The sequence below is a fragment of the Pinus tabuliformis genome, chromosome 1_1 (genome assembly GCF_031772625.1).
Source record: "Pinus tabuliformis cultivar Carrire ecotype Pingquan chromosome 1_1, CPIR1, whole genome shotgun sequence".
NCBI classification, from domain to species: Eukaryota; Viridiplantae; Streptophyta; class Pinopsida; order Pinales; family Pinaceae; genus Pinus; species Pinus tabuliformis.
The window spans coordinates 868,942,016-868,966,902 of record NC_142297.1 but is presented as its reverse complement, the minus strand read 5'-3'; the positions used below and the strand labels follow the sequence as shown (position 1 = coordinate 868,966,902).

Genomic DNA, 24,887 nt, shown 5'->3' with positions numbered 1-24,887 from the left:
TTAGGACAGGAATTCTGGGCAGAGGCGGTGGATACTGCATGTTACCTGATCAACAGATCACCTTCATCAGCGTTGGAGGATAAGACTCCACAAGAAGTATGGACTGGTAAGAAACCCTCTCTTTCACATCTAAGGGTATTTGGATGTGGTGCATATGTACATGTTCCAAAGGAGAAACGAACCAAGTTGGATAGTAAATTTGAAAAGTGCATCTTTATTGGGTATAAGGATGGTTTAAAGGGTTATAAGCTTTGGAACCCAGTCACACGGAAGGTTGTGTACAGCCGAGATGTGTTGTTCAGAGAGGTAAAAGATGTTATTCAACATGAAGTCCAACCAAAGGAACCTGAGAAGATAGAGTTTGAGCCAAAGGAGGAAGAATCCGACTCTGCAGCAGAGGAGGAATTAGAAGACGAAGAGCCACAAACTCCGGCTGTGAGAAGATCAGTTCGAGAAAGAAGGCAGCCAGAAACGTATAGTCCATCTGCTTTCAGTTCAAATTTTGCTTTGTTTGTTACTGATAATGATCCCAGAACTGTGAAGGAAGCAGTGGATTCAGAGGATGGAAAACTCTGGAAAGAGGCCATGGTCGATGAAATGACATCTTTGCACAAAAATGAGGCTTGGGATCTGGTGGAGTTGCCGGCTGGAAGGAAACCCATTGGCAGCAAATGGGTGTTCAAGAAGAAGACAAATGCAGAAGGAAAGGTGGAGAAATACAAAGCTCGGTTGGTAGCAAAAGGTTATTCCCAGGTGCCGGGAATTGATTTTGGTGATATTTTTTCTCCTGTTGCCAAGGTAACTTCTATTAGATTACTTTTATCTGTTGCTGCTACTTTTGATTTTGAGGTAGAACAGATGGATGTGAAGACAACATTTCTTCACGGGGATTTGGAAGAGGAAATCTACATGAAGCAACCTGAAGGCTTTGCGGTGAAGGGTAAGAAAGAACTGGTATGCAAGTTAAAGAAGTCTTTGTATGGGTTAAAACAGTCAACAAGGATGTGGTATCAGAAATTTGATACATTTATACGGGGACTTGGCTTCACCAGAAGCAAAGCAGATCATTGTGTGTATTTTAAATTAATTGGTGACCGTATTATTTATCTGGTCTTGTATGTGGATGATATGTTGCTGGTTGGAAATGACAAAGAAATTATCCAGGATTTGAAGACCCAATTGTCCTCCAAATTCGACATGAAAGATCTTGGTGCTGCAAACTATATTTTGGGCATGGGAATTAAAAGAGATCGGTCAAAGAGGAAGCTCTGGTTAAACCAGAGGAAGTATGTCGAGACAATACTCCAGAGGTTTAATATGCAGGATAGTAAATCGGTGAAGGTTCCTATTCCTGTAGGTGTGAGGTTATCTGCTGAACAGTGTCCCAAGACACAAGAAGAGGAAGAGGACATGTCCCGTGTTCCATATGCAAGTGCAGTGGGTAGCCTGATGTATGCAATGGTCTGTACTAGACCAGACATTGCACATGCAGTGGGAGTATTGAGCAGGTTTATGTCAAAACCTGGGAAGGAGCACTGGACAGCAGTGAAGCGGGTTTTCAGGTATTTGCGTGGCACTAGTGATTATGGTTTGTGCTACCAAGGAAGACCAGGATTGGACAGAGTGTTGGATATTCATGGCTTTGTTGATGCAGATTGAGTTGGAGATCTGGATCAGAGAAGATCTACAAGTGGGTATGTGTTTAACCTATTTGGAGGTGCAGTCAGTTGGATGAGTAAGAAACAATCTGTAGTGGCACTATCAACTACAGAGGCAGAATACATGGCAGCCACTCATGCAAGCAAGGAAGCAGTTTGGTTGCAGAGATTGTGTTCAAGTATGGGGTTAGTACAGGGAGCTATAAGAATAGACTGTGACAGCCAAAGTGCAATTTTCTTGGCAAAGAACCCTGCTTATCATTCAAAGACAAAGCACATTGATGTTCAGTATCACTTTGTGAGGGATATGATAGAAGACAGAAAGTTGTTGTTGGTAAAGGTGGACACTTTGAAGAATACTGCAGATGCATTGACAAAATCTGTGAGCTCTGAGAAGTTCTCTTGGTGTAGAGAAGCAATGGGAATCTCAGGGCTGAAAAAATGACTAAGCTCTCCTGTGGCCCCCTGTGGAAAGAAAACAACAAGTGGGAGATTGTTGGGTTGTGTTATATTCTTTCCACGTAGTTAATAGGGGGTTTGAAGGGCACCCGTAACCCCACTTTATGGGGTTCGGGGCAGCGCCCCGGAAAATTTTGGTTTTGGACCATATGTTAGGTTGGGCGGACCCACCTATGGTTTTGTGCATGATTTTCGCACATGTTTTTTGGACGCGATGGTTTTCGGTCCATGGTATTGGACGCGATGGTTTTCGGTCCATGGTATTGGATGCTTCGGCATGTATAAATATGTATTGTAACATTGAAAGGAACATAATGAAAAATCAAACTGGTAGTCCCGGTTTTGGGATCCAGGGAAAAATCTCTATGCATATGTGTTTTATGGGTTATGCTCTCGCATTGTTTATTTTCTTTGTTTAAGAATTCGTATGCAGGTAATTTCTGTACAGGGTTAAAACCTACACTTGAAACACAGTTGGAATACATTGGAACACATAGATCAATGTCAAAAGCCCATGTTACTGCTATTCCAGTACTGCTGAATGAAAATCTGCTACAAAATTTTCTAGAAAGGATTTTGTGTAAGCACTGAAACTAACCCTATTACAGATCCATACTCTCACTCTCTCTTATAAGTGACACCTAGGGTTTATAAAAATAGATATATTGGTTAGATCTCTGGATCTGTGCCCTATCTAACTGATAAAAAATGAATTCAGAAGAACTGCGAAAAGTAAAACAGAACTGCCTCATCTAACTTTAGCACTTTATCTTTGACCTGACGTCTAATGATAAACTTATCCTATTCTATTTATGGCTGGTGCATACATGCGTGCATGTGCCTTTATTGGAATACTAAAATTTGTGATGTGCCCTTACTGTCTATTTATTGCTGCATTCTCACCAACAAATCATTATGCTGTTTGGAATTTAATGCTGCATGGATTTGTGTAATGCTGCTGCATAGAAGGTGCTCAGATCTGCCATGCGTGCTCCAACCTAGTAGAAGATGATCTGTGGTACACTATCTAACAACAATGAGTCACCAAACACTTGTATTTTTAAATGCCACTGTGGGCTGCTAGTTTTAAGAGTATTGTTAGGGCAATAAGCTCGGTTTAGTTATTTGATCCTCACCTAAATCTATTTTAAATCTGATACAGTGAGAGTTATTGAGATAGAGCACACCTCTGGCTTCCCTTTTTTGGGGGGTACCTTGACTAGCTCCATCAAAGTAATCCCCATGTTCCAGATTTGTCCATAGGAGCACGAATCAACTTTTTCTGTGTAGGGGTTGATGAAAAAGCTTTGAAGTTTGAGAAGATTGACTGACCTTGGAAGGCACATTGAAAAAGAGTTATATACCTGTCTTCAAAGATTTCAACATTTCTATCTTTCCAGATTCCCCATGAAACAATTAGAGGAAGGCCTTTGAGGTCTTTGAGATCTGAGTTTTGCTACCACTTTTTAAAGCACTCTTCAGCATATCCTCCTTGTCCACAGTTCTTTATCCTTCTCAATCTATCCATTTCAGTCCAGACTTCCCTTTAGTAAGCACAGAATATCAGTAAGTGGCCTATGTTCTTTTCACCTCCTTTACACATTATACATTTGCTTGGACCCATTCCTTCTCTAAAGAACTTCCTATGTGGGTGATCTATTTAAGATTGCCAACTGCATGTAAATAATGAACTTTTGAAAGGTTTTGATCCAGATGTGCTTCCACCATGAGAGTGTGCATTCTGGTCTGTCCAGGGTATATGATTCTTATCCTAACTTTGGAGTGTAAGTCCCCAAGGCTGGATTTTAGACCAGACATGTTCATCATCAGAGTCTTTTATATAGGCATGGCACACTTTTGATTTGTTTATAAATCCTTTCGATTGAATATTGTCTTGGCCTTTGAGTCCTCTCTGTTCAGCGCTCTTCCAATCCTGCTGCCAAATGGAGGAGTTTCCTGGTCCAGCTGGCTGGGTCAGATTGAAGAGCGTTTATCACTGCTTCTGGCAGCTTGTACTCAGCTCCACTGCTTATCCATGGGTCTATACTGATCTTCGCCTTAGCCTCATTGCGAACCTTCCATGCCAGCTAATTTTCTATTAAAAGGAATGCTATTGTCAGTACTTTAGATAATATGGATGCATTGCTGATTGACTTGTTTGGGTTTCCAATCCTGTCTTCTGCTGAATTGGGCTCAATATATCTTTGAATGTGAATCTGATTCCAGAGGTCCTCTTTGGATATTAGTCTCCACACACACTTGGCTTTTAGGGCTTTCCCAAAGGAATGATATTCTATGTGTAATGCATGTGGACTTTTTGGTCTACCTTTATTTTAATGTTTTCTGAGCAAAAAATAGTCTTATATTATAGAAAACAGATCACGTACTGTAATTGCTTTCTCTTTGCATCCATGCTAGAAGAGCCAACATATCAGATTGGGCATTATATTTGGAATGTCTCATGTCATTCTAAGGACAAAATCCACAACAGTGATAAGATTGAATGTGGGCTTTTATTTTTATTGTGCTCTTTCCAGCTTTGTGGCTGGAATGGGTTGTAGGTCCAATTGAATCTGTATGAGTTTTCATCTCTCTTCATCCAATGCTCTGCCTTCCAATACATATTGACAGATTGGGCTGTGTCACGTGTACTTGCAATATGGTCCTTATTTGGGCACTTTCTCTTTTACAGATGCTGTGGCGAGATGGCATGACTGGAGATTTCCAACTTTGAATACTGTACCTTCTCATTCAATTTTAAAAGGGCTTAACTTGGCACACAAAGCTGGAAAAAATGTAATTAGTGTGTTCTGTAGGTGTCTACTGTGTTTTCTATGCCTCAATATAGGGTTCTTGTAACAAGTTGGTGTTGAGTTAAATCTGACCCAGTATTCTCTTTGAAATCTGCTTGATCACTTTTAGTTTCAATGCTTCTTATGACTTTTTTTCCGGCTTATATTTCAGTAAAATGACAAAAATAAGTATCAGCAAGTGTTTGAACTTTGGTATTGAGTTCAACCTGATTGTATTTTTTTAACTTTCTACAAACGTGTTATTTATATCTGGTATAAGCAGATGGGGTATAGAGTACTAGGCTTGGGCAGTTACATCTTGTAATTAATCTATTAAGATTGGTTCTGGTCTCCTTAAGTCCATATCCAGATGGGTCATGAGGGGAATGCAGAACATAATTTTGTATTCCTATTGGCACTGGGTCATAGATCCCACAATCCTTCGTTTAATATCTAGTTTTTGTCAATAATTAGGTTCCACCATCCTCCAATCCTTAGTTTTAATGTTTTGTGTTCTTTTATGGTGCTTATTTTTTAGTATTTAGATCCTGTAATGATCCTTCTACTATGATTGGTTCTTTTTAAATTCTTTTCTAAGTCCTTGATGTCAAAGGAACAGAATTTCTTTATCGAGTCAGGCAAGTCTTTGTTCATTGGAATTAAAAGCATTTTACGGAAATGAGAGTGCTACCAGGCAAAAATTTAGATAATATAGTTCTGTAGTTTGATGCTACAACAAACATTGTTTGTGCAGTCACTGCCTTGTTTGGTTATTGGTATCAATTTTACTTTGGTACTGTATTTAGATACTTTAAGCTAGATCATTTCCGCATAAGATTGATAGGAATTCGACTCTGTAGTGATTATAAAAAACATTGCTGTTTATCTATCCTATTTTAGTATTGTATTTAGATACTTTAAGCTAGATCATTTCCGCGTAAGATTGATAGGAATTCGACTCTGTAGTGATTATAAAAAACACTGCTGTTTATCTATCCTATTTTAGTACTACCACACGACTTGCCATTGTGCTTAACATAAAATACAAAATAGCCTAACATTGATACCCACGCTTCCCATGCACCTAGGATGGGAGGATGCCAAGGGAAACGTTTCCCACGTCCCCTTTTAGGGAGACACGGATGTTGGGATGTGTTTCCCTGAAAGGGGTGCTTGTGGGCAGCCCCCCTCAAAAAGGGCTAGGCGTCCCCACTTAATTTTGCTTGAAACAATAATTTATGAGTGGGGAAGCTTAATATGGAGGAGAATGTCTTCCTTTATCTTTCTTTTCCATCTTTTTACTTAAATTTTTAACATTACCATTAATTGATTCAGGATGTTTGAGAGTGGTTATGACCTCATGTTATTCCATATGGAGAAAGTAAAATTTTAGATTTCACTCAAAATCCATCCGACTTAACAATTTACAGGATTTCAGGAATGAGGGGATTGCGATGTTTCCATTGGATTCTCTTATATATGAGGGTTTGGACTCTCTTATATATCCAGCTGTCCCCCCTATTTTTCCCTAAAATTTGAGGGTACTCTCACACGTCCCCCCTGTGCATCTCCCCAAACATGTGTTTCCCTATCCCGGAGTGTTGGTGGAACATTAATTTTAACTTGCCAACATAGAAGGGTTGAAAATATATTATCACTTCATATTGAAATACGCCCATGCCCTTCAAATTTGATCCCAGGTGGAAGAATTATTTAGGGAAAAGTATTTTGAAGTGTGTTCTAGTGTTTGCCTTTTTAGAAAATGTTAATCTTTTTTCAAGCTTTCATTTCAGTTCTTATAACTGATTCGTTTGTTTTACTTTAGTGGTTTATTTATAATAGTTAAAAAGGCTTATGAGATTTAATGGAAACCTTTTACACCCACACCAGATATGCCAATTTGGATGCACCATTTATATTGTGCAGTTGTGATGTTTTGTGTTAACGATTGTGCTGAATAGCTTTGTGTGTTGAATGATGTAGGTACCTTCAAGACAATTTTGACCACATACGGGAATCATATGAGATGGATCCAGATATGAAGTAAGAATTCTCCAACCATGTTAACTAATGCATTCAACTGTCCAATGTTCTTAGGTAACTGTCTTGTAAGATTTCTTCTGACAATTTCTGGTAACAAGAGTGTTATTGTAATCTCTGAAGATGTTGTAAGAGCTAGTACTAAGAGCTTATGATAAGCCTTTTGTTGTCAGAAATGTGTGAGGAGTGAATGTTACAGGATTGCCATTTAGTATATTGAACAGTTGAATGATAGTTAACATGTAAGCAGAGTTCAGTTCTGTATGGGAATCAGATGAGATGGGTTGAGAATTGAGATATGTTTCCAGATTCAAAAGTAAAATTCTACAAACATGTTAACTGATTCATTCAGTTGTCCAATGCTCTCAGGTACTGACCCTGTAATATTTATTCTGACAATTTCTGGCAACAATAGGATATTTCTAAGCTCTCAAGATTTCACATAATGGCCAACTCTTAAGAGCTTATGATAATCCTTTTGTTGTGAAAAGTTTGTGAGGGATGAATGTTAAGAGGATCAACACTTGAGCACATTGAACAGTTGAATGATTAGTCAATGTGTAAGCACAGTACAGTTCTGTATATTCCTTCATATAACCCTCTGAAAAGGTATAGCAAACATGCATGGTGAATATAGAATGTCTCCATATTTTGTGTTGTGAAATTAGTCATATTTTATGGTTGAAATATTGGTGAGCATTGTCATAGCGCGTTTAAAGTATTTTTTGTGGACTCATAAGTCTTCTGCCTAGGGTTATGTAAAATAGATACAGACTTTAGTTTTGAATATGATACTGAAGTGGCAGTCATCTGTTATTGTGTGGATTGTCATGTCACTTGACAATAATCATCTGAACAGGCTGTTTCCAAATTGCTTCAGTTTACCAAATGAAATGATCTTTTTATACAGTATGTTGGAAATATCTAGGTTAGTCACCTTGAAGTGCACCTATTATCATTGCATTTCTTACCAGCAGCTTTTAGGATTGTTTTGTATTGTAAGCAGAGTCTGTCTTTGTATATATTTTGACATGTATGTGGTACCTTGCAATTGATCCTGGTTTTATATATTTTGGCAAGCATACAATACCTTGCAATTGATCCTGCTTTTTTATATATTTTGGCCAGAATACAATACCTTGCGATTGGTACTTTGTACAAAAGAAAATTAGGTTGAATTGATAATCTAATGTGTTTTAGTGTTCTTGTTTTACTGGGGTAGAGCTAAGGTAAGACCATTGAATCTAACAATCCATGCAGCAAGATGCGAACATCATTTCAATATTGGTGAGATGGTTTCCTGGTTGGATAATTCTGTTCATTTACGCCTTGTAGTTCTTCAGGAGTCTGTGCAAAATATGAAGAGGAGGAGCTAATGTTAGCTAGAGAAACCCTTCTACTAAGCCACCATTGATTCCCCCATCACTAGACCTGACAAAATTAAATACTACACTTGCAAAGTGCATGCATATTCCAGATATTTTCAATGGCAATGCATATGAATCACCATTTTCAAAACTCCATAAGCTCATGGCAAATAATTCTCACCTGTTTTTTGACAGGCTACTCCAAATCCAGTTAACACAGTTGCTTTGTCAAGGGATCTACACAAGAGCAGAACCATGCCCATCATCTTCTGAGTTGCGAGAGCAGAACCATACCCATAATTTTCTGAGTTGCGAGAGCAGAACCATACCCATAATTTTCTGAGTTGCAGGAGCAAAACTGTACCATTTTCAAAACTCCATAAGCTCATGGCAAATAATTCTCACCTGTTTTTTGACAGGCTACTCCAAATCCAGTTAACACAGTTGCTTTGTCAAGGGATCTACACAAGAGCAGAACCATGCCCATCATCTTCTGAGTTGCGAGAGCAGAACCATACCCATAATTTTCTGAGTTGCAGGAGCAAAACTGTACCCATTGTCTTCTGAGTTGTAAGAGCAGATTTATTACATACAAATGGATGTATGTCAATTTCATACACTTCCAGAGCTTTAACATAATGGAGATCAGAAAACCAAGGACAAAACATGCATGCACAGACCAGGATGGTAAGCCAACAAGGAGGTACAGCAAAGTTGCACAGTAAAGCATTATCTCATAAAATAGAAAATTTGTAAATGTCAGCTTCTTCTGTGGTTTGGATAGGCCATTTCAAACACACACACACACATGCTCAATTGGTATTGCCATGTGTACGGAATTTGTATTGTCCTCTTCAAATTAATTGCCGAAGGGAGGACACAATAGCCTATTTAACCCCGTAGGCTATAGTCATTCGTAAAGGGGGACTATTATTTGATGTTACTTGGGTAACATTGGATAATGATAGTTAATTTGGGGCAAATGTAGGGAAACTTGTTAGCCACTCAAAATCAAAATTAGGAGGGAAAAACCACAAAGGGATATATGAAAAGGAGAGAGGATATTCATTGTGATCATCATGGTTTTGTAACCTTTCTGATTTTTAGCTGAGGTTCATGGAGGGTTTAAGACCCCTTTTTTCTTTTGGTTTCGGTGGTGAAAGATTCCACCTTAGCCAATCCCTCTATGTCATCTTGCTACAAGATTGAATTCTGGCTGGATGATCATCTATTTGTGGCAGTAAACTATCTTTCTGAGGCAAGTACAGACTGATATCTTAATTTTGTAGCAGTGAGGGATAAGACCTAGTTTCTGTGGTAGCGATGGTAAAACGATGAATAGCGAGTTATTGTCTGTGGTTAGCAAAGGTAGTAGGTTTCCTGTAGCTGGGCATTAACCTACAACAAAGTTGGCGCCAACTCTTTGTATGCAGCGATTAGTGTAAGACCAACTTCCCGAGGCCAACAAAGTGTGGAGCCTAATGTTTCGAGTCCGTGAGGGCTGAAAGGAAGGTTGCGGGTTAAGTAGCAAAGATCTGCTGGTTGCTTGAGTCTGGTTTAACCTACAACGAGTGGGCATAGGGCAAATCTGAGACGCCCAATGGCTAAGGAGGCTAAATTTAAGGGTCTAAGATTGCGGCTGGCTGAAAACAAGAATCTATAGGTGAATTTACGGTGTCGATTGAGATAGCAGGGGTAGATTGACATCGTAGGATAGCAAGCAAGGTCTTCTGGTGCGACTTTGTGGCAATAGGGGGATAGCTACATTTTTGTAAGACTAGACATTACATTGATGTTGATATCCTTGTTGGGAAACTGTGGAATTTGCAAGTTTGTTATTTGTTGATTGTTAATTTTAGGTATGTTCTATGCTAGAGCAATTTATTTAAATTTTCACAGTTAGCAATCACATCAGCATTAAGATAAACTGCAGATAGAACATAAATATAAATCGCAGAAGACAAGCCAAGGCAAGAGGACACAAGATATGGCGCGAGCCAGGGACAAACCCCACAATGTGTGGGGAAACCCTTTGATCAAATCTTCTTTTATCTTCAAAGTTCAGCAGAGAAAGTGAGAGATAATACATTTACAATAGAAGTCAATACATTGACTTTTGATATCACATGAGATCAGTTGAAGACATATTGCTTCAACTGATTCTCTTAAGTGACTCCTTCACCTATCTTAGTGCAACATCTCGTCCATTTGTTGCACCTAGCCATGTGACACCATGCTGTATTAACACAGTTTTGAACCTGATGACAGAGCTGCTCTCATCTGCTCTCATCATCATGCTGCTCATTATTTATCCTGCCCACTGTGCTACATCTTCCATCATCATGTTGTTTCATTCATCATCATTCATCACTTAATGAGAGGATTATACACCATGACTGTTCCGAGAGGCTGAGATGATCTTTGTACCTTCATATTAGTGTCACCAAGATCAAGTTTGCAAGATCATCTTCTATACCACCATTCACTGAGTTATGAGAGTTATATCGAGATCAAGTCATGATCCTATAACTATCATAAGACTGTAATTAATAACATATCACAGAGATCATTCCTTACCATCAATATATACATTGGTCACCAAGTATAAGTAATCATATGTACATTAATATCCTTATAGATCTGACTGGGATATCATCATGATCTTCTATACTAAGATCTGCCGAGAATGTGCCTCTGTTTACTCATGCGAAGATCTCAGTGATTGTCTGCGTTGGAGGTGTCTTTAATCCGTCTGTCCTTATACACATCCGAGGTGGAGATATACTCTTAAGCACTTGCCCTAATGCGGATCTGCTTCTGGGTTCTATCCCTTCTTGTTTGTGGGTCCTGGCATTCATATTCACATGAAATTTCAGAGATGAAACTTCTCTGTCAGCGTGAACAGGTTTCCTGTGAACAGGTCTTTCTTTTGACTGCATTCTCATTTATCTGAATATTAGTGTTATCATGTACAATGCATATGAGACTCATTGATCTGTGTAATAGTGTCAACATGTACAACGTGAATATTGACTACGTGAATATCTCCGATGACGGCGTGAACAATGACTATGTGAATATCTCCCATGACTGCATAAACATATTTGTTATGACTGCGTGAAACCAGCGTATAACACCATAGCGTATCCACATCGTATATCATTCACTATGAACAGTGTGTATGTACAGCGTATAAGGTCTCCATGATTTGCATATAAGAAGTCTTCATGATCTGCATAAAATCCTCATCATGAACTGTGTATAGGTTTCCATGAACAGCGTAAGAATGTCTTCCCTTACTGCGGTTAGGAGACTCCATTATAGGACTGCGTTCAGAAGTGTTAGGGCTTCTTGAACAGCATGTAGGCTAGGGCATCATCTGCATATAAGCTAGGGCATCATACTTGGCCCAACGTACTCTTTAACGTTTCTCCTTCTCCAAAAACCCAAGACGTGGAGAGGAGATCACTTAAAGAGTGTGTCTAAATGACATCAAATCCTCTTATATTTATACTAAAATGAGGGTGATGAATAGACACGTCGGTTGGGCTTCTAGAGCCTACATAAGAGCTGGTCGGCTTGATAATAATTACATAAACAAAATAAATTCATATCTCCATAAATACTTATCGGAATCGGATGATCTTTGGATCAATCCTACACCTCTCGATGAGAGGGATCCAATAAAAATATCAGCTGCCATAAATAAGCCGACCCACATGGAGTTTGGCCCTAGTTGCCAATTTAACATTGATGAATTGGACCTACTTTGTAGTGTTTGCTGGTGGAATTACTATTGTTTGAGTTCTTGTTTATACTTCTTATGCAATCAATAAAAGATCATCATTATTTTATAGACTGAAGAAGCATTATATCACTGTAACCCTAACCCATAATTTCATCCCAATGATAATCTGTGTGAGAGGGATACCATAGTGGTATTGGAGTTGTGCATCCTGCCAGATTATGAGCTTATGAACTCTGGATGCTTCTGGAAGATAGGGAAAACATTACAGTTAGGAAAAAGAAGGGTATGCACAACTGAGTCATGGCAAACATGGAAGAGAAACCACTAGAAACTAACCTTTTTGACATCTTAGGGGAGTTAACAAGAGGGCAACAATAGATAGCCCGACAGATGGCACAATGACAACAACAGATAGCTCAACTGTTGACATGAAGGTAGCAATAGATGGCCCAATTTTTTTCCCATGTTTCGGCAAATTTGAACAATGTAGGCAACAATGCTACTAATAGATCTAATGAAGGTAGTAAGAGTTTTGCAGAAGGAAGCAACGACCATAATCCCGCCCCCTTTGACATCTCTGCACCAACTAACATAGTGGCAATCAGTAGAAAGAACCCTAGACCTCTACTATCCTAGTTTCTAGATGGTTAGGGAGTAGTAAACCAAGGACTTGCAAAACAAAACGAAGCTTTTTAAGAATATTTCAGGGAGTATGCATCACTAGCAGAGGATGTTCGAGCAACGACCTTTATTGAGTTCAGTAATGTTAAGTACAAAATAGGCCTAGGGGCACACAACAGAACTATGACCTACTACGTAAGGCTTAGAAATTGTCGATTGATCATCCAAGTGTTTCCCAAGGTGATCAGTACAAAAGTTAGATACCTACGCCCAAATTAACCCAATGTTGGTAGTAGAGGTTATCAAATTCACTACCTTGCATTTGGAAGCACAAGCGCATGAATGGTGGCACCACGAATTGGTTACCTTGGGACATTCCCCCGCAACCTTGGGTTGGGTCAAGGCCTACAAACCCACCACTCTATAAGATGCCATCACCAAGATGCAATACCTAAAGCTAAATCTCTATCCAAACCACTCATTCGTTAGAAAAATAGAGATAAGAAGCCATTTTAGAGAGAATAGACTAGGAAGGATAGGTTGGATGATGAAACTTGGAGTGAGTTGAGAAGGAAGAAACTTGAGGTGGTGCCAGTAGCCAGACAACGATGACGAAGAGGATGCAATGCCAACACCTAGCAGTGGGCCTAACAATTCAGAGGGGGAGGAGTCCCATGAGGAGGCTAAAGGGGATGAGGGACCTTTTACGGGAATTAAGGGTGGAATTATCAACACTATTTCTAGAGTCTCTAGGTTGACCAGATTTGACTTTTGGGCTCATCTCTTGGATATTGGTTAGTGGATTCTTGGATAGTCAAAAAGTTGACTTTGAATATTTTTTTTTATGAATGGAACATTGCATCTCTCTCCTGAACATTTGATGACAATCTAATAGAAGAAGAATTTGAAAGGGTTTTCCCTGTTGTGGGTTTTTTCCCTGGTCTTTGACCAAATCTTGTGTGTCTTGTTATTGCTCTTGGTTGTCTTCTATTGTGCATTGGATTTACTGCTCTATCTACAATTGTCATTGAAAGATTAAATTTATTTGAAAAGTGAATGCTAATTGAAAGATAATTGGGTTAAATGATTGTGCTAAGCATAGAACAGTGGAAAATTAACATGGTATCAAAGGTGAGGTGAAGGCAAGCCCAAGGAGAGAAGGGACAAACACAGTGACCTTTGATGCAATCATCTTAGAAAGAAGTTGAAGGAACCTATTTGACTTGGTCAAGATGTTTACCTCATACTTGAAGGATTCAAAGAACCTGAATGACTCATCAAACTTTGTCGTTTGGAAGATCAGGTTGGAAGTGACCTTGAGTGAAAATGATGTTTTAATATGTGGAAGGAAAGGTACTCAAGCCTCTAGAGAATGCTTTTTGCTGCTGTCAAGGCTGAGTTTAAGAAAGGTGAGATCAAAGCAAATAAAATTATTATAGATTCTTTGAAAGATCATTTGCTTACTAACATTTCTAAGTTGAAGAAGTCCAAGGATATCTATGACACGTTGGTTGGGATGTACGAGGTCAATAGTTTGAATCACATTCTTTCCTTGAAGAATCAACTCAAGGACATTCAGATGAATAAGTGGGGAACTATGCAATCATAAGTCATGAGGATATCCCAACTTAGGGATCAATTGCAGACTGCTATAGAACCCATATCTGATAGGGAGATGTTGCTCGTTATTCTTCAAGGCCATCTTCCTATTTGGTAAACTTTCATTACTACTATAAGCAACAATGATAAGTTCTTGACATTTGATGAGTTTGTTGGTAAGTGCACTCGAGAAGCAACCATGATGATATCTAAAGGGAGAATTCATAAGCATGAAGAAGGAGAGCCCTTTGCATTTGCTGCACAAGACAAGAAAAGGAAAGGAAGAGGAAGCCCATCTTGTTCATGAAAGCTTGTCCTTGAATCAAAGGACTCCAAGAGAAGATTAAGGAAAATTGAATGCTACAATTGTCACAAGCATGGTTACTATGCCTGAGATTGTTCTGAAAGGAAAGATGCTCCAAGGTCCAACTACAACAACAATTGTGGCTTCAACAACAAGAAGTTTAATGATAGAAAAAAAATAGATGATAAAAGAAGAGATGATCCCAATGATTGTGAAGAAGGTTATCGTCTTCAAAAGAGATCAAGAAATTCAAGGTATGGAAATAATGCAACTATTACTCAATTTGAATATATTCTAATTTCTGCTCTTTCTAGTTACTCTCCTCTAGCAAAAGTAGGACCAATGATATTATACAACTCATTCATTTTGATCTATGTGGTCCCATGCCGATAAAATCTCTGGGTGGCTATCTATATTACATAGTCTTTGTGGATGACTTCTCCTAGAAGACATTGATATTCTACTTGAAGGGCAACAACTAGGTAATTAGAGATTTATAATTCAAATTTTCCACAAGAGATGAAGTTTCAAGGTCTTTCAACCTAATAGGTGCCTCTAGGAACATTCACCCAATCCCTCAAATATCAATGCATGCATTAAATCACTTGTTCAAGGTCCCAGATGTTGGCATTGTTGTCATTGATGGAAAAGGCGCAACAGAGGCAAAGGAGTAGCAGCAAGGAGCAATGAAGGAGCAACAACAAGCATTACTATCAAGGAAAAGAAGGAGAGCAAGACATATGTTGTTATAGTTGCGAAGTAGCGAGCAAAGGAGCAACAAGCACAAGGATCAACAAAGAAAGGACCAGCAACACAAGAGCAACAAGCAAGGGAGCAACACAAAGGAGTTGTGATATGCTTGGATAATGTTGCAGAGATTGCTATATTGAAGAATTTGTTGTGATGCAAGGGCAAGACTCCAAGGCAAAGTTAAAGATGTTGCAAAGATTGTTGTGATGCATTAATGATAAATATTGGTATTTGATGTTGGCATTAGGTTGATGCATTTAATGATTACATGTGGCTGAAATTAATATTGGACGGATTATTTATTTTTGTGTTATAATATTCAAGATATGAAGAGTTTGGAAATGAATGAGTGGAAGGTAAAGAGTTAAGCCTATTCACTTCATATTCCTATGTGGGATACAAACAACCAACAAATTATCTTTATAAAAGATGTGATTATGGAAGGCATTGAAGAGGTTAAAGAATGGGCGAATGTGAGAGAGTTGACTGAGCTATTATGCATTAGTTACCTGGCACATATGAAACTGATGTGAAGTAGATTTGAAGGGAAGAAGATACAGAAAGAAAAGATGGTATATGTAGAATTTATGACCAGGTAAACCAATACATTATTATTTCTTGTTTGCATCAAGAGATGGTAGTCTCCTTTCAAGTAGTGGATTGATAAACATCAGGTTAGAGCTTGATGAGGTAGGACCTTCCTATGGGTTGCAGCGTACATAAAGCATATGGGAGTTGTGTTGAAGAATATAGGGCAATCAGGGTAATATGGTTTTTCTCTTGATGATAACTATTTGTGAGGTACTTTTTACTTTTTTCTTATTAACACAATAGTCTCTTGTTATTATTAGAGTGTGTTTTCTTACTTCATCAAATAGTTACCAAAACAAAAGAGACAAGAACACAAGATGTTGGCTTTCTCCTATGCCCAAAACCTCTCACTCTTTGAGAGGAAAACCTGCTCAAATTCTTCTTATAAAGATCAAATTTACGAATACGAAGACCATGACCCTTGACCTATTTAGCCACTCCAAGACCAAGACACCAATTCTCTTCTCCGTCATTGCTGAGATCATCATCACTGCTACAACATCAAGGCCACCACTACTGCACAACTGAGATCATTATTGTTGCACCTTCACCGAGATCTTCACCATAACAACGATATTTCTATATTGAGATATGTATGTATATATATGAGAGCTGCACTTAGATTCATCGAGATCATGACCTTGTAACTATGTCTCCATCGAGATCATGTCTGTATCTATACTGAGACCATGATTACATCTATGCCAAGATATTATGACTGCATTTAGAATGTATGTCGAGACAGAGTGTGTTACTGTGGGATCACTGAGATCCTCCTCGTTACAAATATGTCGACACTGCAAGGAGACAGGTTCGAGCCCTTTTTTGTGGTATCTGAGGTTGCCTCTGTGATAACTGTATTGGTAGGCCGAGATTGTGATCACCGAGACTGTGAGGAGGCTAAGACCATGATTGTATATATATATCAAGACCATGATTACATCTATGTCGAGATTATGACTGCATTTAGAATGTATGCTGAGACAGAGTGTGTTACTGTGGCATCGTTGAGATCCTACTCATTACAAATATGCAGAGATTGCAAGGAGACAGGTCCGAGCCCTTTTTTGTGGTATCTGAGGCTGCCTCTGTGATCACTTTGTTGGTAGGCAGAGACTGTGAGGAGGCTAAGACATCATTTCTGTGGTACCCATTTGAAAAACACAGAGATGCTTACCCGAATTCTCTACCTTCTGTGGTGATCCTAGTCGCATATAAATAGTGGTTTGCCTCTACACTTGAGCCAACATGTCATGTTGAACAGGGGTGTCTCCATAGGTGAGTCGACAAGACTTTGTTATTGTTTGGAGGCTGACTTCTTCAAGAGGGATTGTGCTTTGGAGGGTTTATAGACATTTCTATAGACTTGTATACATTAAACATAGGCTCGGGAAGAGCTCTTCATACATGACATTAATTTTAGAATCTGAATGACAAATCTTATTATTCTAAAATCACTTGTTCATGAAATCCATGAAGCAAGTTTACAATAAAATTTTTGTTATCTTTATTACATTATTTACATCAGTCATAATTACATGTCATTATGAAGACCGATCCTAGTTACTCTTTCTTCAACCTCCCTCTTAACTAGGGAGGTATTCATAATGCTACTTGGTCATTCTCAATCTGAAGAATTTCTCATAAGAAGAATTGGATTGGTAATCACATTTGTATAGCATCATAGTAACCAACATTGTTTCCACAACCAAAGCCTTGAATGACAACTCTATCTCTCATCAGATCATAGCACAATGTTGGCGAGACCAATGACTATAGACACCTTCATCATTGTCTCTCAAGGTACATATTCACCCGGGTGTTCACTGAGTATGACCTTCTAGGACTATTCTTGTCTTGGGTTCCCAACCCTCAAAGAATATCGGTCCTCTTGCCTACACTTGTTTTGGATGCCCTACACATCCTTAAAGAGCATAAGATGCCATATGATTACCCAATCCTCCATTCTTTCTTCCCAAGTGAAGACAAGAATGTTGTGTCTATCTCTCCCTCTCAATTAGGGAATATATGCCTATCCTTGTAAAGGAATGTACCCAAGATCCTTCTGACCAGGAACTTGCCCAAGCTCCCTCTTAATTAGGGACTTGTCAGAGCTCCATCTTAACTAGGGACTCCCCTCTTCATCAACAACTTCTTCGTGGGTCCTTCAGTTACTTGATCAATTTCTTTCTTTGATGTCATGAAATTCAGTCGAGCTTCTTCCTTGTAGGGCATTAGCCATCGATCACTTTCCTCCGTTCATCATGTCATTCCTTTCTTCATGGAAAGTGGCCTTTTTGGTAGATATATGGAACCTTCTTCATATGACTACTTCTTTCACATCATGCTTCTTTCAGGAATTTCTATTCACCACATGAATGCTAGGTTTACTTGTGCTTACAACTCTTGTTCCAGTAGCCCAACATGAACTCATTCAAATATTATTCAAGAAATCAAAACATAACATTAAATCAAATAGTACCTTAGGAGATGGCTCTTGATCATGACATCTTCCTGTAGGTATCAACATTATGTATACATGTTGACACATCTTCTAAAGCTATCCATTGTCAAGGGTCTTTGTCTTTTTCAGACTCTCATTAGAGTCTTCATATCTTTTTGGGAGATTTCCTAGTCAAATCTTCTTGGTCTTTTGGATGTTGATCGCTTTTATCATGGTTGCATATCTCACGATCTCTTTCTCTTACACATTCTATTCCCAGGAGCTTCCAATCAGAGCTCCTTAATTGTAGTCAACCACCTCATACTTCATATGATGACATATTATGTTGATTTCATCTAGTGTGACTTATGCTTTCATGCATCCTTTCAAAGAAGGAGATCCCTTTTCCCTTCATCATACCTCTCAAGATAGAAGTAGTGATCCATGTTACCTGCAACCATATGACATGACTTTATAATATTAAATAGAAGCATACATACCTCATTTTACCTTTAGGTCATCTAGGCTTCTTTCAACAACTTCCTTGATTGAAAAGATCTTCAACCCCTTGGTCTACTTCATTTCTCATGTTAAGACTACGTTTTTTAATAGCACTATAGATGAAGAAGTCTATATAAAATAACCCTTGGAATTTGAAATCAAAGATAGGAAGACATATGTTTGCAGAATGGATGCATACCTACTGAGATTAGGCTTCACGAAAAATTCCTCTGACTCGAACCTCTATATGAAGGTTGTAAACAATGAACCTGTAATTATTCTTTTGTATGTAGCTGATCTTCTCTTGACAGGTGTAGAAGGTTGAATTGAAGAATGTAAGAAGCAGCTGGCAACAAAGTTTGACATGAAGAACCTTGGGCTGATGCATTACTATTTGGGACTAGAAGCCTGGCAGGAACCGAATGAAGTCTATTTAGGTCAAGGAAATTAATACTGAAGATATTGAAGAAGTTCGACATGATGGATTGTAAACCTATGACCACTTTGATGATCACAAACTTGAAAGGACCAAGGATTTCCAAATCAACCCTTTGGATTCTTCCAGACATAGACAATTGATTGACTCATTGATGTATTTGGTGAATACTCGATCGAACATATGTTTTGTAGTAAATGTACTAAGTCAATTCCAAGTGGAGCTGAAGCATGACCATTAGATAACAACAAAACATATTATGAGATATCTGCAAGGAACCATCAACTATTGCTTGAAATATGATAGAAGGAATGATGTTCGATTAATTGGTTATACAGATTCCGACTAGGGAGGCAGTGAACAAGATGGAGGAAGCACTACGGGAGGATGTTTCAGTTTAGGATTCTCAATGGTCTCATGGATGAGCATAAAGCAAAACATCGTTGCTTTGAGTAGTGCTAAAGCTGAATATGTTGCAGCATGTGAAGTAAGCAGTGAAGCAGCATGGTTAAGGACGCTGCTATCCGAATTGTTTGAAGAATCGATGAACCCTAAGTGATACTTTGTGATAACACCATTTGTATTCATTTCTCTGAGGACCCAGTGTTTCATGGGAAGACAAAGCATATCAACAACAAGTATCACTATATTCGAGAGTTAGTACAAAATGGTGTGTTGTAGCTACGGTATATGTCCACTAATGAGCAGGTAGTTGACATATTGACGAAATCACTTCTAAACAAGAAGCTTGTATACTTAAGAAACAAGCTTGGTTTGGTAGATTTTTCCTCCCTAATTGAGAGGGAGAGATAGACACAACATTCTTGTCTTCACTTGGGAAGAAAGAATGGAGGATTGGGTAACCATCTGACATTCGATACTCTTTGAGAATGTGGTAGGGCATTCAAGGCAAGAGTAGTCATGGACCGATATTCTTTGAGGATTAGCTACCCAAGATAAGAATAGTCCAATGGGAGGTCATACTTTGTGAACACCTGGGTGGGGTATGTACCTTGGACAAACAATAGATGTTGTCAATGTCTGACATGGTTGAGATGTTGTGCAGAGCTATTTCAGCCATTAGATCGACACGATGCCAATATAATTGGAAATTTCCTATTCCTCGTCCGAAAGAAAAGCCCGATTGGGTTGCAGGAAGATTAGGAATTATGGACTCTGTTAAGAGGCCAACATTTTCATCAAGGAGGCTTGAAACAATCCATGAAACATTAACGTCCTCATAAAGAACATTAACAGATTTAACTGTGTTTTTATGTTGTCAAAGGCTATTGTATTCATGAACCCAGATGTGGGTTTCTGCTTATTGGAGGTTAACATTGACTCATTACTCTTGCAATGTATGATATATGTTTTTTTTTCTCCTCGGAAATATCATAAAGAAAAATCAATTATTTTAATGGGAAATTTGACAAGATATTAATATTAAACCATTTAATCAATTATTGGAAAATATCAAATTTATTAGTAATTCAAAATTATAATTTACAATTTAATAATTGTATTTTAATCATAACGCCGAGAGAAATGAGAAATGCAGGTTCTGTGAGGATTGAAATGCCGTCCAAAAAGAGATTTAGTGGATGTACACAATTGAGATATGAAGATACCTCAACATTTGTTTTTGGTTGATTTAAATATAGAGTCGAATTGTTCCATGTATTTTCCATTTTAAATGATTAATATTAATGTAGTGTGTTTTCAATTTATTTTTCCCTCTTAAAATTTAACAACTATTTAATTTAATATTATAATCACCAATTTTATATTATATTAAACATGTATTATAATATTATGTCAATGTCAAAAATAAATTATTACATAATATTTAATGTAATATTATATAATATAATGTTATAATTTTTTTAATAATTTTCAATTAATATAATATTAAATTTGAAGAATTGTGAATTTGAGGGAATGGGTTAAAGATACGGGAAACACAGCTTTGCAACCCTAATGGCCAGGCGGCCATGAGCTAAGCAGTGCTTTGCCCCCAAAAAATTGCAGACTGCTGAAAAGCGGCAGACCCAGACACTAGGATTCAGAGCGAAATGACAGAGGAGGAGAGGGGGGGAGAGATCCCCTCCTATTGAGATGCAACGACAGGGGAATCATGCCAGGATACCAGTAAGCAACAGTGGGCGGGAGAAACAAGAAAGTCAGGACTGGTCCTCAGAGCGAGATGGCAGGCAGGCAGCAGGGGTAAATGTTTACCATGTGCAATGGAGAAACCAAGATTCATCGTATCGATGAACAAACTGGAGCGATACAGAAGTTATATAGAAGACCATGCGCTTATATATGCAAGTTCATTGGAGTATGGCCAGCAGAAAAGGACCTCACCAAATGGATTCAACAAAAATGGCAACCCCGAGGCCACATCAAGCTAAAGCTGGGAGCAAGAGGCTTCTTCATGGTAATATTCTTGAACCTGCAAGACAAGGAAAAAGTATTTGAAAATGGTCCCTACTTCCATTATAATGTTGGATTGTTTATGAGACACTGGGAAGAATGCTATGACCCAGACAAGGAAAATTTTTTGGCAGCCCCGGTATGGGTTAGGGTATTTGGCCTCCTAATGGACTCTTGGGACCCAGAGATTCTAGAGGGCATAGGAAACACGATAGGTAGATTTGTCAAAATAGCAGAAACGACAAAAAAAGGAAGATACACTTCATATGCTAGAATATGTGTTTACATGAATATAGTTGACCCCATCCTAGACACAATAGAACTAGAATATCATGAAGAGGTATGGCAACAAACCCTAGACTACAAACACATTCCAAAAGCAAAAGAAGACAAGCAAGAGAGAATACCAATGGGGGGAGGGGGGGAACAACAAGCCCAACCCAGCAGAGCAAACAACTTTGAAGTACTACAAGAAGAAGAAGAAGAAAACAATGAGGTCCAAACAATGGACTATCAGGGGGGAAAAGGAAAGGAAAGCAGCTCGAGCCAAGGCAAACTAAAACTTAAGAGGAAATCCCAAATCGAGCCGACAGAGGAGAAGGAAGACAGAGAGAAGATGGATAACACTACAATGGAAATAGATACAAGTAGGGGAGAAGAACTAAGCATGGAAGAAGAGGTGTTGAGGAAACTACTGAATGAATGGAGACATCTAGATGAACGATTCATTCCAGAAGACCAAAAACGACTATACAAAGAAACATTCCAGCAGTATCAAGTTAAACAGGGGCAGGGAAAGGTGGAGATGGCAGAACAACTGGGGCTGCAACATGACAACACCCAAGACTACCCTAATAAAACGAAAGGAGGAAAGAAAAGATGCCGTAGAAACCTACAAGAATCTATACAGATTATGGGAGAAATGCTAATGAATACATGGAGGGTATTACCGCTATCGACGGTATTCCACCAAATTAACCAAGTAACCCAATAATAATCACATCTTGGAATATAAGAGGCCTTAATAGTAAAGGCAAATAGAGACACTTAGCGGATAGGCTAAGAAAAGAAAAACCTCAACTCACGCTGCTACAAGAAACAAAAATCACAGGAGGGAGAATGGAGGAAATCCTAAATAAGATAAAACGAAAGTACGAATGCATGCTATAGATGCGAAAGGTAGTGTGGGAGGCATAACAACACTGTGGAACCCAACAAAGATCACAGTGGATTACTGCGTGGGCATGAAAAGAATCCTCACGGGGCGATTCCAGCTAATCGGAAACAGAGAATGGTTTCTAGTCTTTGCAGTTTATGGTCCTCATATTCCAGTGGAAAAAGGAAACTTCCTCCATCAAATACAACAACTAGGAAAACTCCATGAGGAGAAACTTTGGCTGATAGCGAGGGACTTCAATTTGATAACATCAATAGAGGAGAAAAAAGGAGGTTTGCAAAGAGAAGAGTCGGAGATGGAGAGGTTCGGGGATCTTCAAGAAAAACTAAAATTGGTAGACATACCAACCATAAATGGAAAATACACGTGGAACAATAGAAGGGGAGGGAGCAGACAGATAGCCTCTAGGCTAGACAGATTCTTAGCAACAGAACACTTCATTAGCAAAGATATATTCTATGAAGCAACAACCCTTCTGTGTTTAGGGTCAGATCATTGGCCTATTAAACTCGAAATCGCAATGAACCAAAAGAATTAGAATAGACCCTTTAGGTTCGAGGCATTCTGGCTAAGAGAAACTACCTTTATAGATAAAATGAAGGAATGGTGGAAAGGGACTGAGAAAGCGATAGGAGGAAGAAACCAAATGCACACCTTTCAACTCAGACTAAAAAACCTAAAAGGGAGGATAAAGAAATGGAACAAAGGATAATTTGGGAACATATAGAAGGAACAGGAGATACTTCAGATAAAGATGAAGCACATACAACAACAAATAATTGAGGACGGAAGAAGTGAAGAGCTTGTAGAGGAGGAGGGCCTGTTGATAAACAATTTGGAGGAAACGAGACAGCAGGAGGAAATCCTTTGGAAACAAAAATCAAGAATTCAATGGCTAAAAGAAAGAGAAAGAAATACGAAGTTCTTCCATAAAGCAATGGTACAACGCAGATAGCAAAACAAAATCTTCTCCCTAATGGACCAGCAAGGCAATCGACTCACACAAAAGGAAGAAATGGAGCTGGTTCAACATTTCAAAGGGCTTCTAACAGAACCAAATATTAAAAGGGAGGATAACATTAACAAAATTAGTCAACATATCCCTAAATTGGTAAGCAGAGATTAGAACCTGGCTCTACTAAGAGAAATAACTAAAGCAGAGGTGGAAGAGGTAATTAACTAGCAATTGTCCCAAAAGGTACAAAGAGAGGCCGATAGGATTATTAAATTATAATTGTTGAATTTCACTAAAAGAAATGTTGGTTCAAGTCTTCTTTAAATACAAAATAGTTACGACTGTAGAAAGTAAATTTACTTGCAAATCCAATACATCAAGATTATGTAACCGATAAAGCGCATCTGGTATACTTCCTAAAAATTTATTATTGCTAGCATTGAAAACAGATAAAAGCCCTACCTTGGCAATCTCAGATGGAAGCTTACCTGAAAATCTATTACAGTCAATTTGTAGGTTAGATAAATTTCTAGCATTGCCAATATCTTTAGAAATGCTTCCTTCAAAGCTGTTAGAACTGAGATGTAGCAGCGAAACTCTTGGCAATCCCCATTCCAAAATAAAAAATATCAATTTTTTACCTCAATCATTTCTATTCCAAAATATTTCAGAAATCAAAATAAACCCTGCAAATAAAAATGCAAACAAATTAACCTACCTAGAAGTATGTTCTCTTTTGCATTGCATTTATGCTAAAAGGAAATGAAATGCAAAAAAGCAGGGTGATATTGCATATGAAAATAAATGGATAAAAAACAGGGTGATATTGTATATGAGAATAAAAGGATTTGGACTTTTCTGTATATGGTGTTTCAGTTTCAATGCCAAAAATCTGCTAGAGCGGTTAAGAGGAAAGCGCTTAATGTTTGTTGGATACTCAATAAGTCAAAACCAATGGGAATCCATGGTCTGCATGCTTCAAGCAGTGTTTCCTAGCAATAAGAAAACTGTTA

At 38.4% G+C, this 24,887-nt stretch overlaps 1 protein-coding gene across 7 annotated transcripts in view; it reads left to right on the top strand.

Moving 5' to 3' along the window:
• Positions 1-24,887, top strand: part of LOC149217047 (uncharacterized) — a 41,950-nt gene that overhangs the window by 15,982 nt on the left and 1,081 nt on the right. Inside the window, exons 3-4 of one of the 7 annotated variants that reach the window (XR_016251213.1) lie at positions 6,893-6,952; positions 8,512-9,003. The exons of 2 other annotated variants lie outside the window; for them this stretch is intronic. Coding sequence is in view for 2 of the 5 variants with exons in the window: in XM_089392932.1 (XP_089249058.1) it covers positions 4,810-4,913; positions 6,893-6,913 (125 nt within the window). In the remaining 3 variants the exon portion in view is untranslated. Of the gene's footprint in view, positions 1-4,809; positions 4,914-6,892; positions 7,597-8,511; positions 9,004-24,887 lie in introns of those variants that run through there. 4 more of the 7 variants (XR_016251211.1, XM_089392932.1, XR_016251212.1 and 1 more) reach the window with 4 other exon arrangements.